This window comes from Natrix helvetica (assembly GCF_964273705.1).
Source record: "Natrix helvetica genome assembly, chromosome: 2".
Lineage (NCBI taxonomy): Eukaryota > Metazoa > Chordata > Lepidosauria > Squamata > Natricidae > Natrix > Natrix helvetica.
In genome coordinates, this window is record NC_138552.1 from 47323755 (window position 1) to 47342103 (window position 18349).

General features: G+C 37.5%; 1 protein-coding gene across 2 annotated transcripts in view; it reads right to left on the bottom strand.

Moving 5' to 3' along the window:
• The window catches only part of ST8SIA4 (ST8 alpha-N-acetyl-neuraminide alpha-2,8-sialyltransferase 4), a 99129-nt gene that overhangs the window by 60871 nt on the left and 19909 nt on the right, over positions 1–18349 (bottom strand). For both annotated transcript variants that reach the window (XM_081944089.1, XM_081944088.1), the window contains exon 3: positions 7636–7893. In XM_081944089.1, the coding sequence (XP_081800215.1) occupies positions 7636–7893 (258 nt within the window). The remainder of the gene's footprint in view (positions 1–7635; positions 7894–18349) is intronic.

The window sequence follows — 18349 nt, forward strand, 5'->3', positions numbered from 1 at the left end:
ATCTGGGGGAAAATCCTAATAACAACTTAATATCAATACATAAAATACTCTAAAAATACTATTGGAGAACCCAGTCTATTTACTCAAAGCTGAGGGTTCCCCAAAACTAGTCCTATCGGGCGGACTGAGTTTTAAAAACTAAGCCAGAAGAGGCAAAGGAGGCGTGGCCAGAGGGGAAAAATCTACTCAGTCCATGGGCAAACAGGCTGTTTTAACCCATCCTTGGACTCTCCAAGCAGCGCTATGGAGAACGTTAATTCTACTACTACTTCTTCAAATCAAGCTTAATTCTTTTATATAAGGAACGGGAAAGGAAAAACTGGATTCAGATAACTCTGAATTTTAAGACACATCAAATATATTCTTTCTGACCTATGAATAAAACCAAGCAACCAGCAAATATTGTTCTATTTTGATCCGTCTCTTGGAACAATTAAAAAAAATGAATATCAGAATATGAGGTTGGTATTGTAAGGTCCTAGAGTTTACTTGAGTCACTGAGGTGCCAAAGATAGTGAGACTCAAGAAGAGGCTTGAAAAAGTAACAGCTTTTATTTGCACAAAGAAGAGCTGGGTGAATTTATTCCTTATGCATATATATAAATATATACGGTTGTACGATCTGCAGCCCACAACCATAGAGTGTACTTCCAGAGTGGCATCCATCCTCCATGCTTTTAAAAAAAAAACTCAAGTGGCGGACAGCGCCAGCAGTGGAGATGCCCTTCGCGCGAGCGGAAAAGCCGCTGCACAACTCCCCTCTCCAGCCATGCAGAGTCCCATTCACTCACCTAGGGGCATTCCGAAGGCACCGAGCCGCGGGAGGCGGAGGGCGGCGAACAGGCGCTCGCATTGCTTGGTGCCAGCCAGGTACTGCTAGGTTGGTCAGCGGTGCTCAACCCAGCTGGAAAGGGGGGTTGCCGGGCGGCTGCTCGTGAGCTTGGTCACCTCATCATGGCTGCTGCGTTACTGCTGCGACAGCGCAACACAGCCATTCGACCCTGAGGCTGTGCCCGGCTCTTCGGGAACCCAGTCGCAAGGGAGTAGCCACCCAGCAACCCAAAAATAATAAGCCCTCCCCTTTAATAAGCCCAAGGCCATATTTTGTGGGTCAAAAAAATATAAGACCCTGTCGTATTTTCGGGGAAACATGGTCTATATATATATAGCATGCAAGGAAAAAAAAACACATCTAGGAAAATGTGTCTAGGATCTTATACATTCATTTAGCCAAACAGAGACAAAAGAATTGCTTGTGCTATTGGCTTTCTCTGATTTGTTGTTTTCTGGCTCTTTTTTGTTTCAAGTAATTATAGCAATAGCACTTGTACTCACACCACTTCATAGAGCTTTACAGTCCTCTCTAAGCAGTTTACAGAGTCAGCTTATTGCCCCCAATAGTCTGGGTCCTTATTTTACTGGCCACGAAAGGATGGAAGCTTGAGTCAACCTTGAGGCAGTGGGAATCGAACTGCCAAGCTGCTGGCAGTTGGTAGTCTGCAGAATTAGCCTGCATTCTAACCACTATGCTTTGCCACTATGGCTCAATTATTTATATTAATGCAATCCTGGGGACAAAAATAATAGTTTAAAATATGACTATGAATGCAAGGAACACGTCAAACGTAAACAGCAATACAGTAGTTGTTACTTTTAAAAAACCTCTGGTCCTGCTGAGCTTAATTGCAAAAACAATTATTCCAGAAAGAAAGAAAACAACATTATGGATATTAAAGAGTGGATTCATATGTTCCCTTGATTTTGAAAATATCCTAAAAATGAGTAGATGGAGCAGTATATACTCCTATATGAACTAATGTTAACATTATCAATGTATCAATTCTTTCTATAGTATCTGAAAACAAAACACTGTTTAGTAACCGCAAAACCTATTTTCTTTAAATTCAGAAATCGGGTGACTTGGGGGGAAATCCATCACTTTCAAAATGTTCCATGAAACCACTATTATTTTACAGAAGTTTTGATGTACTCTTTTTTTACAGAACAAAGAAGTTATGGTCACCAAAACAAGATGTTGCTTTGCCCTAAGGCTGTATCTTTCTTTTTCATTCTGAACAAGTATCAGAATAAAAGGTTATAAATATATCTGGATGCTAAATGTTGAAGCACATTTAAAAAATAATAATTGAAATAATTTGAAAACAGCTGTTGCCCAAATAATAAATCAAAGTATCCTTTGCAGTTAACCATCTATGTCCCATAAGGGCATGTGATTTGAAATAATAGCTGGTTTTTTTGTTAGCTCACTAGACTTCAAAACCGGAAAAAACACAAAACTCTGCCAACAGCTGAGTAAAGATCAGTCAGTGCCAAGTTAACAGAATAACAGATTTGGAAGGGACTTTGGAGGTCTCGTGGTCTAAACCCCCTACTCAAGCAGGAAACTCTACACCATTTCAGACAAATAGCTGTCCAATCTCTTTTTAAAAATCTCCAATGATAGAAAACTCACAACTTTTGGAGAGAAGTTGTTCTAGTGCTTAGTGGTCTTAACCGTCAAGAAATTTCTCTTTAAATCTAGATTGGTTCTATCCTTGATTAGTTTCCATCCTTTGCTTTTCGTCCTGCTGGAGAGTAGGTTGACCCCCTTCTTCTTTGTGGCAGCCCGTCAAATATTAAGACACTTCTCTGATGTCACCCAGTCCTTCTTTTCATTAGACTAGACATACCCAACTCCTGACACCATTCTTCATATTTTTTAGCTTATAGTTCCCTAATCATTTTATTGCTCTTCTCTGTATTCTATATACTAGTGTCTCAGCCTCATGGAGACCAAAAGTGGATGCAATATTACAAGTGTGGTCTTGCCAAGGCATTATAAAGCGGTACTAACACTTCACATGACCTTGATTAATATTAATCTACTATGAACACATGATTAATGTTAATTAAATAAATCAGCTGATAAAATTCACACAACTCTAGAAAAATAAATATATTTAGATTTGGATGCTTATTAATAAGGAATTAGAAAAGCATGAACTAAATGAACCAGAGTTCATGAATTATATGCAAAACAAATTTGGGCTGCCTCAAGAACATGAATTTGATTACTGAATAACCCCATTTATGGATTATCTTTGCTAGTTATACAGTATCAGTGTTGCTTTTGGCATGCCGGGAGGGGTTATTTTGGACTGGAGAGATCAGAAAGGGGAAATAAAACAACAACTCACATTCTCAGTTCTTAGTTGCATGACTGATGTTTAAACATAGCTCTCAGACTCACTCCATTGTTGAAGAGACACATCAGTGGTTGAAAATGACATGAAAAAATAAGCAAAAGGAACATATGTAAATTTGGGCGGGGAGGGGGAGAGAAGGCACCATGTTTAGTTTTGTATTAAAACCTTGTTTTAGCCTCCTGAGAAAAATATGTCCTGATGTTTTTTTCTTTATATTTACAATATATAGAGAGAAATAATTCAATGCACTAATGTCATTTCTTTAATTCTCTCAAACAGTGGCATTTTCAGGAGTTTGGAGGAAAACTCCAGTCCCATTCAACAGAATGAGAAGAGCCCCCGAATTAAGCCCCCAGAAGAAATATGGACATGGCAAATGTCTCCAATGGGACCTTCCCTAATTTCTTGAGCTGCAAAGGCAATGGGTGAGAAATGTATTTTTAGGCTGCAAGATTCTGCTAATGTAACCTTATAATAAAGACAGAACTAGAACTTCTGAGTTTGCTTCTTGACTGGACCACCTCAGAAGGCTGACAGAAGACAGGCGGAAGAACTTTAGAATCGTCTTTTAAAACTGCACTATTTTGAACTGTGTTAGATGTTGACTTGAATGGTCTCATTTGTAGGGCTAACGGTATTCTCGTATGTTAGCTGAGAATTAGTTTTTGTAGAACTGCATGCCATTCTGAAATGATTAGATTTCCATCTAAATGACACATATCTGAAATAATGCTCTTTAAAGTATTGATGTTATTATTTATTCTTACAGATCTAAACCACTTCCCAATGATATTGTTAATATTGATTGGTTTTAAATAGATATCTCACATCATTTCAGCTCCCAGTCAAGCTGAATGTCATTTCATAATGTTCCAAATGTTCTACAGTATGGAACAATCAGATTTTGAAACCAATCAATGCTCTCTGTTTTCCAAATGTGCATGCATCAACATAAATCTCAGAAAGGAATTTCTTTGTTTTTATTTATTTCTTTAAATAAAATTATTAAATTGTAATGTTTTGCTTCCTCAAACACTCTTCAAAAATCCCAACATGAACTAACTCCACCTACTTTTGTGAGTTCAGGGTTAAAAATGTAGGGAGCAAAGGCTTGTTTTGAATTCCCTCTAGTGGAACACTCAAAACATTTCAATTTTTTTTCTGTTGAAATATAAGATGCTTGAAACATAAAGTCACATTTTAATTAGGGCTGTTACATTTCAAGCTCAGAATAAAGTGTTTTGTGTACATACCTGTTACTCAGACAGTAGACATGTTTACCTTTAGAGCTAATTTTGGGTTTGCTGCCAAGGTTCACAAGATGTGAAGATTATGAAATAACACTATGATTCTGGTTAGATTTCCTTGATAAAAAGGAAGATTTTATATTATGTAGAAAGGACAGATCTGTTTGGATGTCTGTCTGTCTGTCTGTCTGTCTGTCTATCTATCCATCTATCTATCAATCCTCTATCTCCATCAAGAAAAAAAGCAGGAAGGAAATAACAGATAGTGGACTGGAACACATGTTTCCTGTGTTAAATGTACTAATTTAATTGTACTATTCATGTCCATATATCTCATTATTTCAATATTTATCTTGGATCTAGAAAAGCAGTCCAAAAATAGTCCAGATCTGGCTTGGCACAATAGAGAACAACATTCTACAATAGAAAAAAAAACTCTTTGGGGGGAAAAAGTTACACAATGGCTTAGAATGCTGCTACCTGTCCCCATACTATAGTATCATATACTAGCCTACCCAGTTTTAGCACTTGTGGATATGATGAACAGACCCCAGAATTTTCAGCAAAAGACATGTTGATTGAGAAATTCTGGGAATTGATATTTACATGTCACAAAGTATTCAGCATGTGGAAGGCTTAGAATCACATACATTGACATTTTCAACTTGTTTTAGTGGTTAAGGCACCAAGGCTAGAAACTAGGAGACTGTGAGGTCTAGTCCTATCTTAAGCAAGAAACCTGGCTGGGTGACTTTGGGCCAGTCATTCTCACTCACTTCACAAGTGTTGTTGTAGAGAAAATATAAGTAGGAAGGAGTGTTAGCTATGTTTGCTGCCTTGAGTTATTTATACAAATAATAAAGGCAGGATAAAAACATCTAAAGAGAAATAAAAATAAATAAAATTGATGATTAAAACATGGAATGCAGAAGATCTAAATCTTCTAGATACAACTCAACCCAACTCACAATTCATACCAAAGAATAAATTATTGAATTAAATTCAAGCTATGAAATAATTCAATGAGCATTTCCTCTGCCTTCATTAATGCAAAAAGGGAAACAATATACAAACAACCAAAATCTCATATATGAATGACAATGCAGCAGTCCATTCTGACTACAAGGAAAGATGAAGACATCACAAGATATTCCATGCTCAAGAGTAATTGAAAACCTTTCTTTAAATGATGACAACGGGTGGTATCATTAATAAAAAGTTTAATAAATTATAGTAGGTAGTGAAGCAATGAACAGATCATCAAGAATGCTACAGTGTTTTATAGATCTGTCTAGATCTATAAAAACACATGGGTATGCTTATTTACTGTTTCTGCATGTAACAGATATACACACACCTATATATAAACTTCGCAATGTTTTTTTCACTTGTATGTGTTCCTTTTAAAATCAGAAAGCATTCTAGAAATTAGATGGGATTATGCTAGATAAACTTGAGGATTTGAACTCATTTGTACCCCAGCAATAACTGACATGTATCTATTACTGACACTTCAGAAACTTTGCAAGATGGTAGGTTATTCAGCCAAGTGTTAAGTATACGTGTCTACCATCATCCTTGCTATATCATCCCTGACTGGAAGAGTTGAAGAATCTCTTTTGATTTAAAGAAAAAGTAACCAAAACAACAATTATTTTAAATAATGATATAAATGCAGCAAAATGAGGAAACTGTAAAAACTGCAGGTTTTTTTTAAACAGAACTTGTCACTTTCTAGAATGAATAGCAACATTCACTTTGAAAAGCTAACTGCCTCAACAACAGCAATTTACACAGCTTTTAAACTATACTTATGTATAGAACTCCAAGTCTGTGTACACAGGTCTTAAGCTATGTTCTACCATTTAAAATATCTTAATCCAGAAAGGAAACCTACTGAACAGTGACATGTCCTAGTCTATATATTTAGGAAAGATGACTTAGTCATGTACATTTCAGTAGTGATGTTGAGCAATTCCTACTGGGGGAAAAAATATTACAAAGGAACAAAGAACTCTTGCACCTGACAGCCACTCTTTGCCCCACCTTCCAAAACTTCTTTCTAAAGTTTACAAAAAGTCAATGTTATGGTAATGTTGATGGAGAAGATGACATTTTTATTTATATTTGGGGAGGGAATTTTATAAAATTAAGTGCAAGACTTGCACAAACTCAACACAATTATTTTACCTACTCCCTGCAAAATGAAAGGACTGCACCATCAAAGATTATTAATATGGTGATATAATGGAGGAGAAGAGCCTGCAAAGATTATTGAAATATGAAGCGTAATATTCTTTAATTTTGACTGGATTATTTCCCTTCCATAATTTGATACCTATAGATCTAGTAAACTCTTACTTAGAAAATACAGTGAGCATAAATTATATCTAATTGATTTTATTAGCTTCTTTAGTTCCAAATCTAGAGATGTGGTAGTTCTTTATCTTTGTCTCTTGCTGGCTCTTTGGCTTAACAAATGGAGATGAGAATCACGCCCTAAAGTTGGTCATGACTAGTGGAATAAAACCCACAGGAACACCTTTAACTTTTTAGTTCCCAAATGCCTTGTATTATTTTTAATTAAATTTATTTTACCCGCATTTTGATTTCTTGCTGATCTTTGATAATGTATAATATTCAATTTTGAAGAAATTAATTATTAAAATGAGATATATGAACATATTTATGCATGCAGTTAAGGCCCCTTTTCTGTGCAGTAGAGCATATAAGAGTTTATATAGGAAATCCTAACAATTACCTTAATGGGAATTATTTGGCCCATCCCCACTGTGTTTCATCTAAACGTAACCATAGATAGTACATGCATAATAAATAAATATGGTAATTTTCTATTATGACGACGGGCAAGAGGGAGAAATTGAAAACATTTTCTCTTTGTGGAGCCAGTTCCCTATCAAAATGATGATTGTGCCTGCATAAAGAGCAAAAGCAGATCCTACAAACAGCATCGCCAATCGCTCTGCAGTCTCCAACAGTGCAATTTCTCATTCATAATATATAGACAGTCCTGTTCCTTTCCTACTGAAACATCTTTAATTTGGGCATCATACAGTGAAAGATATATTCCAGAAATTCTGAGCTATCATTCCAAGTTAAGCATTTCTGTTCATTGCTGTTGAAGTAATAAGCAATCTGTCAAGCAAAAGATAATGGCTCACCTTATAACAAACTCATGGCTGTCAATTTCTTTACCACACCCACTATCCAGAAGGATGCCGGAATTTCCTACAACAGCACATGCCTTAAATCGACGATTCTTCATTGGAGAAACTTCAGGAAGGAGTCTATGCAAATCCTGAGAAATATTTAGTGTACGGCGTCTGTCTAACACATAGTGGATTACATCTCCGGGCTTGAAACTGCTTTTGACGACTGAGATGTCTCTTTCGGCATCCAAGAATCGAAGAATATTCTTCCTGCATTATAAATAAGAAAGCAAATGTATGGTACCTCTTTAAGAACTTAAGGAACTTGTTGGATGATGCCTGGAGCACAAGAGAACCCATTACTCATATATCACTTCTGAAAGATGTATTTCAGAAGACGATCTGTTTCTTCCAGGAAAACTCATCTCTGAACTTGCATGGTCACTTCAAGATGCTTCATACTTCAATTGCCTAATTCAAATGTCAGATAAAATAAACTCTCTGCTGTACACCAGGAGGAAATCAACATTTAGGGAAGAGAAGGAAATAATAATAATAAGAAATCTAACTCTGATTTTCACTGAAATAGTACCAAGCCCTAGTTTGAATTTTATATGCCCCCCCCCCTTGGTGCAAATCCTCCACTTCTATGATCAAACAGATTCTAGTATTCAGCAAGTTACTTATTCAAAGGATGGAAACATTTGTCTTTTTTTTTCAGAATGATATGACACCTCTCGAAACATAGAGAGAAAAAAATAGTATCTGTTAACTTTTTACAATTATAACAAAATTACATTTGGAAACCTAAGATTAAAAATCACAATGTAATTTTAAAATGCTATGTCCAGCTCCCATAGGCCAATTTTACTGATTTGTTTTAATCAACAAAGAATTCCATATGTTTAGAAAAAAATTGGATTCAATCATATCTATAACAAAATAATTCTACACATAACACAATAAAGAACTTTAATGAATCAGTTTTAGGTAACGTACTAAATTATAGCTGTATGTGCTTATATTAACAAGAAGTTAGGCCAAGATGGTGAGCGAAGAACCTCTATCTCCAATAGATGGTTATTTCTCATGTTTTCAGCTCCAATTCCACATCAGAGTATGTGCTTAAAAGAAAAGTCATTTCAAAGTACTTTTTCCAGGACAATCCTGAAAGATCTATTTAAAGGTTAGTTGTAGAGTCAGAACTTATCCATGAAGAAATAATGTCACTTTGATTCTAGAATCCCTACCTCTCATCCTGCCCAAGACTACATGCAAACAAGCCCAAGCCGAATGTAAAAAGCAAAAAATACCCTCAAACGCTTGTTCTTAACAAGAAAAAAATATTTTGCCTCTGCTTTGGGAATGGATTTACTGTGAGCAGCTCTTACTGCTTCCCTTTGAAAAGAGGAAGAGTTGCTTGGGGCACTGTGTGGCTATTTCTTGGGGATGAGATTTGGGATAGAACAATGAGATTAGTGAATAGAAAACACAAATAATCTCTTGGAGGAGCAAAGAACTTCTGCTGAAGCTGAGAGTTTTCTGCATTCTGTGAAATATACAGGTAATCTTAATCTGTTGTATTCTTGATTTACAAGAGTTCATTTAGTGATCAGTCAAAATCACAACAGCACTGAAAAAAAGTGGCTTGTGACCATTTTTCACACATGAGCATTTCAACATCCCCTTTGCCAAGTGGTCAAAACTCAGATGCTTGGCAACTGACTCATATTTATGACGGTTGCAGTGTCCCAGGGTCATATGATTACTTTTTCTGACCTTCTGACAAGCAAAGTCAAGGGAGAAGCCAGGTTCACTTAACAATCCTGTTAGTAACTTAACAACTTCAGTGGTTCATTTAACAACTGTGGCAAGAAAGCTCGTAAAATGGGGCAAAATTCACTTAACTAATGTTTCGCTTAGCAACATAAATTTTGGGCTCAATTGTGGTTGTAAGTTGACGACTGCCTGTACTGTACTGGATATCAAAGACTGTAAGGCTCTTTTTCTTATTTGCACGTATACACAATATCCTCTCCTTCATTTCTCCAATATAGCCTTAACTGAAAGAGAGGGAGAAAGAAACTTGCAGGTTACATGCAGAAATCCTTGATGCTTCATAGTGTGGAAGAAGTTCTTCAAAAACTCCACATGCAGACAACACAGCAAGAATCCATTTATAAAGGTGTCTGGTGAGATCAAACCAGGCATTCTAGACTGTGTATGAGGTGCATTTGGTTTGATTGGCAGATGAAATGCACCAGGGTGAGATAGAAAACAAGCTGTGTTTTCTTTCAAATTGAATACTGAAGTATTCAGTATTTTATATAGGTTTAAATGATCAACAATTGCATCACAATATCCAGAAAAGTACCAAAACTGGTAGCTGAGCACAGATTCACACATTAATTCAAAAGGGGAAGATAGCAATTTTCTATAAGGCTATTCCAACAGTAATTGCAGAGGGAGCTTATTGTTTCACATAGATGCAGTTCTTTTCAAGTACCTTCGGCACAAGTGTGTCTCTAAAGGCAGCAGGAGATAAATTCAACTCAGAAGCTTGACCTTTATGCATTTAAAATACTAAAGCTACAGGCAGTCCAACCCTTATTTCTTAAGAAAAAAAATGCACCTCTGTATGAGAGCAATCTAAATCTATGGAATGAGCTTTGGGTAAAAAGGGAATAGATTATTGCAACATCCCTAGGGTCACCTGATCAAAATTCAGATGCTTGGCAATTAACTCATATTTATGATGGTCACAGTTTCCTGGAGTCACCTTTTACTGCCTTCTGACAAGCAAAGCCAAATTCACTTCACAATCGTGTTAACAACTGCAGTGATTCACTTAACAGCTGTGAGCAAGAAAGATCATAAAATGGGGCAAAATTCACCTAACAACTGTCTCATTTAGCAACATAAATTTTGGGCGCAATTGTCTTGATAAATCGAAGACAACCTGTATAATCCCTGTCAGTTTGAATCCTAGCTCTACTCATTACAGCCTACAGAAGGAACATTGGAAACTGCCTTATGTTGTTTCATTGCTTAATCTAACCCAGTTAGTACTCTGAAAGGCAGTGTTCCTACATGAATTCAGGCAAATTGATGGTCGCCTTCTAGCATGGATCAAACGTTTGTAAGCATCCCATTATAAAGCTTTTCTTTCTAAAAATGTTTGCTATAATTTAGCATTGAACACAAAATGGTAAAATGGTGTTTCCAATATGCTTCTCAGTATATTTCTGATCCATATAAGTGAATTTCTGGTGCATGCTCAGCCTAGGATGATAGATAAATCTGTGCAGGAACTAATCTTGGCCAAGGACTCTGAAGGGTAAAACAACCTGAGGAACTCCTCCTTGATTACTTTTAGGTACACACACACAAAAATGGCTTTAGATTTCCATAGGGCAGGCCAATGAGTCACCATTCAGATACAGTTATATGTCCTAGGAGGCTGTCTAAAATGTGTTATCTCTTCAAGCACTGCAAACCACCTGCCTACCTGATAAATATGCCACCTTTTAGAAAGATCTAACTCGACAGTTATTCATTTCCTTTAGTAATTAACCTTATACTTGGTACTCAGTTTCAAAGCTATCATCTCCAATGGCTTATTGTTTATCTTATGTAAGGAACAGGCAGCCTTTTAGTAGCAGGACATATTCAATAGTTTTTTTCTGCATAAGCAAAAATTGGATGTTGATGCGAGAGAGTTGGGGGCAATGTCACAGGTGTAGGTTGAGAATGGCTTTAAGTCATGGCAAGGCAATCCCAGTTGCGGTTCGCAACTACAGGTGCAGCCCCTGCGATCCTACCTGATGCCAATAGTTCGCCCTGGAGCCTCTAGGAATTTCGGCTGCAATGGGAGCCCGTCACATCTGCACACCCAGGAGTTGGGCAAAGCCCCCTCAAGCCCAGAGGCAAGGACCAGGAAGCCCTGCCTCCTTATGAGACTGACTAGCAGACTCGATGGCCGGTAATCTGATAATTTAAGAATTCAGAATACCCAATTAATTGAATTAATATAATAACCATCAGTACCTCAAGGAGCCAAAAACTAGTGCTTGAACCAGAGACTGAGAGGAAACTGGGAGCCAGTAAGGAACGATGGTGACTTTAAGAAAATTCCCTGTCCCTGGGCCAATCAGGTTGTGACTAAACCCAGCTGTAGCCCCTCCCACCCAGCTACAGGAAAACAAGATGTTTTTTACCATCAGGTAGGCTGCTTAGAGAGAGCTTTTGAAATCAAATTAAGGCTTAAAGCAACCTTCTCTAACTGGAAACTTAAAAATTAAAGTCCATAATTTGTGATGCCCGCAACTGAACATTACATTACTTACTTTAAGCAAGGCATTATTTTCTCCAAGGATTTATGGTGGCATAGAACAGAATCCCTTGCTCAATTTTCTCCACAGCAACAACAGTGCAAGTTATGTTGGGCTGAAAGATAGTTCAAAGTCAACCTATAAGCTCCCATAGCTGAAGAAGGTCTTGAACCTGGACATCACAAGTCTAATATCTAGCAGTCTAAACACTAGTTCTAAACACTAGTTCTCACCATATTGTTCCATCTTTCCTTTGTATTATCTTTTAATAAGCAGTTTGGTTGTTCCTTGCTTTATTACACAACTGTGTGGTAAATTGAAGTAGAAGACTGACTAGTTCAATGTCTTTTTAAGAATTTCAGTGCCAAGTGAAAATTTGAACTCAGACCTCTAATTCTTTTATTAAGTACATTGTACTGTGTGTATAAATAATTGTGTAGTTGCAACTGTATTTTTCTTAGTACTCTATAATAGTTTTTATGGAAAAGAGTATAGCGTATTAATATGTTTTAGATGTTTAATAAATAGAAACCAAGTTGCCAGAAAAAGCTCTCAAAAAATATTATAACCCACACATTTAAGAATAGAATTTTCTAGGAGAAGGCTTTTTCACTCTTTAATGCTAGAGTTGTTTGGCTTTATCAATCATTAACAGTAGCACATTTTTGGGAACGCAGACAAATAGATACTAACCTAATTAGAAAGTCTAATTTTAGCTAGAATAGAATTATTAAACTTCCTGACAATTTACAACATACTTTGTGTCAAAACAATTGGGCAAAACATGTGTGAATGTATTAAAAATTTATTTACAGCCTGTCTTAAAATTATTTTCTGTGATAAAAGCATGGAGTCTACTGTACTATAGGTTCATACAGAGAAATACAGTCGGGGGGGGAAAAACCCACAAAGTATTTAACTACCTTACATAAAATCAGAATACTGAACTAGGTCAGGAAAGTCAGGATTTGATTCTACCAAGAATAAGTCAGTTAGTCAGTCAATCAATCAATCAATCAATCAATCAAACAATCAACATCTAAGGGCAACACTGATATGATGATGTTACTCTTATGCAAAACGAATAAAGTATTTTGGATTTTTTTTTTTTGTAATAAGGCAGATTTTGGGGGCAGAAACTGAACAAAAAAAGAAAACAAGAGTGCCAAGAGTAGTACATAGCAGTTAGGGTCATTTATTTTCAGTTTTATTTTCACATGGCAAAAATTGAAAGATTATATAACTAAAAATCTGTATTTTGCTGCTAAAATGCCCTTTGAGTTACTTGCAGTCCGGAGTTATGGATAAATTTATGACAGAGAGGTCTTAGTGTCTACCATGGAGGATGTAGTGTTATTTCTGAAGCAACATATAAGCACTTCCAAATACCTACTCAAAGGAACAATAGCAGAGAAAGCAGATGACTCAAGGTCTCATTTTGAATAAAGCATCCAAGAAATAAAATATTAGGCCAAAATTTGGACTGATCTTGCAGAACTAATCTAATGTTATATTAATAGACACTGAACAGAAGTATTGGGCTTTTGATTCAATGGGCATATTTGACATTCGAGTACTCTTATAGCCTTAGCAGCTATGGCTAGTTATAAACCCCACACATTTAAGAATACAAAATAATGATGCTCTCCGCTCCTATTGCTTTGCCTATTTTCAAAGAAAGCACAGCACACCTTTATAGAAGCTTTCTAAAAGTTGCTAATGGAACACAGACATGAGTCTAGAAGCATTTTTAGAAGTATGGTAGCTTCCTGTCATTATAGTTAGTAACACAGTCAGCCAGCTGTTTATACCGGATTTGCATTTTTTCCATCCGTTAAGTGCTTCCCAAGGACCTGGGGTAGGTAAATATTTTTGTTTCATGGTGCTAGAAGTATTGTATCATTTTTGTTATCCCTACTATTATTTTAAAATAATTTAAAAAAATAAAATCAGGGAAGGCCTGGCAATAAGCAGGCCACTCGAGACCTAGCCATTTTGAACTGCTTGCATTCAACTTTCTTCACTCAATTTATCCACCTTATCAATAAGGAAAAAATATCGTTTCATTTTTAAAAAAAATATCCCTCAAGCTTGTTGCTTTTAAAAAGACATAATGACTTTGATTGATGGAGTAATACATAACTTAATATGAACTTGGTTTTTTAAAAAATATTGATTTCTTACTTCAAAAATGCAAACAACACAGCTCAGTAGTTAGGTTCAGATCTCCGAGTGTCAAGAAGACAGATGGTCCAAACAAATCTTTACAAATCCCGCTTTTTAAAAAGTTCACACATTGCATAATTGCAGTTAAATTATCGTGGGAAATGAAAAGGAAAGATTTGTGCTTATATTCTCCTAGGAGTTATTGATTTCACCAAACAAATGGCTATTGTTATAACTAACTCCTCTTTATTTATCCTATGAGGCATCTTTCTAAGGAAAGACTTCACTTTTTAGAGACTTTATTGATCATTTTTCTAACAAATGAAATCACTTCATTAAATAGAACAAATTGCAAATAATAAATAGGCAAACCCATTTCTATCTGCACCATCTCTTTAAAGCTGAGGCTGATGGTTTAACTGATCTTGGGCTTATCTGTATAAACAATAGCCCTTAATATTTAACATGGGACAAAATAAAGAATAGTTTACAATATTGCTACAATTAAATTGCATTGCACAGAACGCAATCCATTGTTTAAACCACTGCTTAGCATGGAAATGTGAATCTAATATTGTTTTCTACATTAATCCTCTCCATGCCTTGAAACTAATAATAAGTATAAACAAAATGTGTATAATATATAGAGTTGAACTTTTTAAAAATGTTAAAATACTCTGCTTTTTGGGTTTTGGGATGTAAGTTCTTTCTCACATCAAAGAAAGGAATGTCTGGCTGAAATGAGAATTAGGAAACTATCTCCTCCATTACTTAACAAACCACAAACTATTTTCTTCAAACAAGAAGCTCCTTGTGAGCCTACAAACCCAATGCTGATTCAAATGGCATTGAAAGGATGAGAACACCATTATAATTTTGTTATCCTATATTCTTCCAAAATTGCAATGGCAGACAATATATGTAGTTCAGGTTTGAAAGCTTCTATATATGCCAGTACAGCATGGAAGATGTTACCTATGTAGGTCATGAAACATATGCTAGTGAAAAACTAAGGTCAGACAACTCCTACAACCCAGAATTCCCCAAATCTATTTCAACACCAGTTGCTGAGATAAAGTTATATAATCTGGATATCAGCAAAAAAAATTCCTCAGGTTGCCAAAATCCACACTGAGCAGAATAAGCACAACGCCATTGAAGACACTGAGCTTCCTAATGATTAGTTATGTGTTGAGGGGGAGATACATTTGTAGCATCCATAACACATTGCAGTGATGCCAAAATAATGTGCACAATTATATAACTACACAAATACCTCACTTACATATGAGACAACATTTACATAATCACACTCTTGAACATTTCCCTACCTCAGCTCAGCCACTAGATGCCCGAATAGGATGGAGACAGATGTCTATATTTGTAAAGTCAATCAGAGGCATTGAATGCCAGGATTTCCATCATTTTTAATTGATAAAAAAATGGGAGGACATTATGCTGCCTGGTATAGTTTAGCATTACTTTGTCAGGAGCCTTGGGGGCGAAGAAATGATTTGCAAAATCAATCAAAAATAGTTTTGAGAATACAAAGGGAACATATTCTGGGAGTTAGGATAAGGGCTCTGTACAGATTATTCCCAAGAGCAAAGACAATAACTGCTAATGTTTGAAGAGTGCTAGACAATTAAAAAATATTGGGACTTTAGTGAACTATTCAAGATGTCTGTCACTCCTTCTTTCTCCTCACTTCTGGAGGGAACAAAATAATTTTAAGGACTCCTGTGTCTACTCCTAGGGGTTTTGTGACTAACACCACCATATATGGCACCCTTGCTATTACCGTGTTTCCCCGAAAATACGACCTGTCCTAAAACTAAAGCCTTGCCACATTTTTCGCATGGGCAAAAATATTATCCCACCCCCGAAAATAAACCCCCGGGACAACCCCCCCCCTCCGGACAGGCGGAGCATCGCTCACCGACATAGCAGTATCCTGAAGGTGCCAAGGCGCAGGAACTGGGGGGGGGGAGAAAGGCGCTCACATTGCTTGCCGCCTTCGGGATACCGCTAGGTTGGGGAGTGGCATTCTGCCTGGTCAGAGGGGGGAGCTGCCGGACGGCTGCTCCTTTGTGAACTGGCTCCTGAAGAGCCAGGCACAGCCTCAGGGGCGAAGCAGCCATGAGGTGACTACGCTCATGAGCAACAATCTGGCAAACCCCCTCTCCAGCCGGGCAGAGCACCATTCACTGACCTAGGGGGTATCCCTAAGGTGCCAAGCCACGTGGCGCTCTGTCTGCTCTCCAGGTCCCACGGCTTGGCACTTTAGGGATACCACCTAGGTCAGTGCATGGAACTCTGCCCGGCTGGAGAAGGGGGCTGCGCGAGCGACTTTTCCGCCCCCAGCAGGCATGCCTCCTAGCCTCAACATGTCCGGGCCCAGCTCTCCCTGCAACAGCCACCACTGCCGTCGCTGTCTGAACATAAAGTCTTCTCTGGTTCCAAACTACAAAACTCAGCTGCCGAGTCTTCCAGCAGCTGCGGCTCTAGGAGTGCACTCTATGGCAGCCAGCCCACAACCATAGAGCAGCCGAGTTCTAGTTTGGAACCGGAGAAGACGTTATGCTCGGAGCACGGCAGCGGCAGCTGCTGCTGCAGGGAGAGCTGGGCCCGGACATGTTGAGGCTAGGAGGCATGCCTGCTGAGGGCGGAACAGGCGCTTATGCAACCCCCTTCTCCAGCCGAGCAGAGCTCCATACCCATATTAGGTATCCCTAATATGCCAAACCGCGGGACCTAGGGAGCGGGCAGAGAGCCACGTGGCTTGGCGCCTTAGAGATACCTCCTAGGTCAGTGAATGGCGCTCTGCCCGGCTGGAGAGGGGGTTTGCCGGGTGGTTGCTCGTGAGCTTGGTCACCTCATGGCTGCTTCGCCCCTGAGGCTGTGCCCGGCTCTTCGGGAGCCAGTTCGCAAGGGAGCAGCTGCCCGGCAACCCCAAAACAATAAGTCCTCCCCTATAATAAGCCCAAGGCCATATTTTGTAAGTAAAAAGAAAATAAGACCCTGTCGTATTTTAGGGGAAACACGGTAACAAATGAAAAATAAGTCTTGGTGCAGTTATTTTTTTACCACTGACAAATGCTACCTATCTCACAATTGAGCCTGCAGTGCTGAAAAACCACAAACAGCTCACATGCTTTTCAACTTAGCTTGAAGTTGTTTTGCTGTTTCCTTTTTTCAGAACAATAGGAAATCTCCACCTCTAGTAATCATGCCTTTGTGGTTATTCAACTGAAAACAAAATAGGACTCCTAACAAAATAACATTGTGGTCTGAATGTTTTAAAAAGGTGTGTGTGTGTGTGAGAGAGAGAGAGAGAGAGAGAGAGAGAGAGAGAGAGAGAGAGAGAGAGAGAGAGAGAGAGAGAGAGAGAGAGAGAGAGAGAGAGAGAGAGAGAGAAGACAGACAGACAAAGACAAAGCAGTGCAGGTTTATGTTCAATCTAATATATTGATAATGTTCACTGAAATTTCCATATGTCATTCCAGACTATGCTTTTCAGAATTTAGTTTTAAAAAGGTTAAAATTAGGTTTTCATAAGAATTAACAAAAAAAATAAAAAAAGAAAAGCAGCTAATTAAATATATTAGTTATAAACACATTTCAATTCAATGTTTCAATTTTATGTGATTTTTAAAAAATTTTCAAACGCACCTACATCAAATGATTCAATAATGTAGAAATTAAAAGAAAATTAAAAGAATCATATAATTTAAGCGTATGGAGAAAGAATCATTTATAGTTTTATTTATACAAATAAGACTTCTTCCTACTTTTCCTTATTTCACCAATTTTGGCTTGAATCCTTTTTCTTTCCACCAAACCAAAACTCTCCAAAAGGAATCAAGATACATTTTACATTTGTGATTAATACCATAAAAGCAGTATAATTTCACTTCTCTGATGTCTAGAGATGGCATAATTTACCTCATCAAACCAATTTGGATGATTTCTTCTAGGGGTTTTGCCCTAGGATCCATCAAAGAATCTCCAATTTGGGTGATTCAGAGGCATGCAATGAAACAATCCAGCCTAGAAAATACTTCATATCTAAAGCAGGCTGGTGTGGAAAAGCAGTGCCTTCTTCATGATGCTCACAAAGGCAACACACCCTCTAGATTGTTTTGACCTTTCTCAAACACTGTGTAAGACATATCCTCCCTCTTCCCTCATGTGCTGCTTAAAGCTGAGTAGCATTTTCTCTGCAGCAT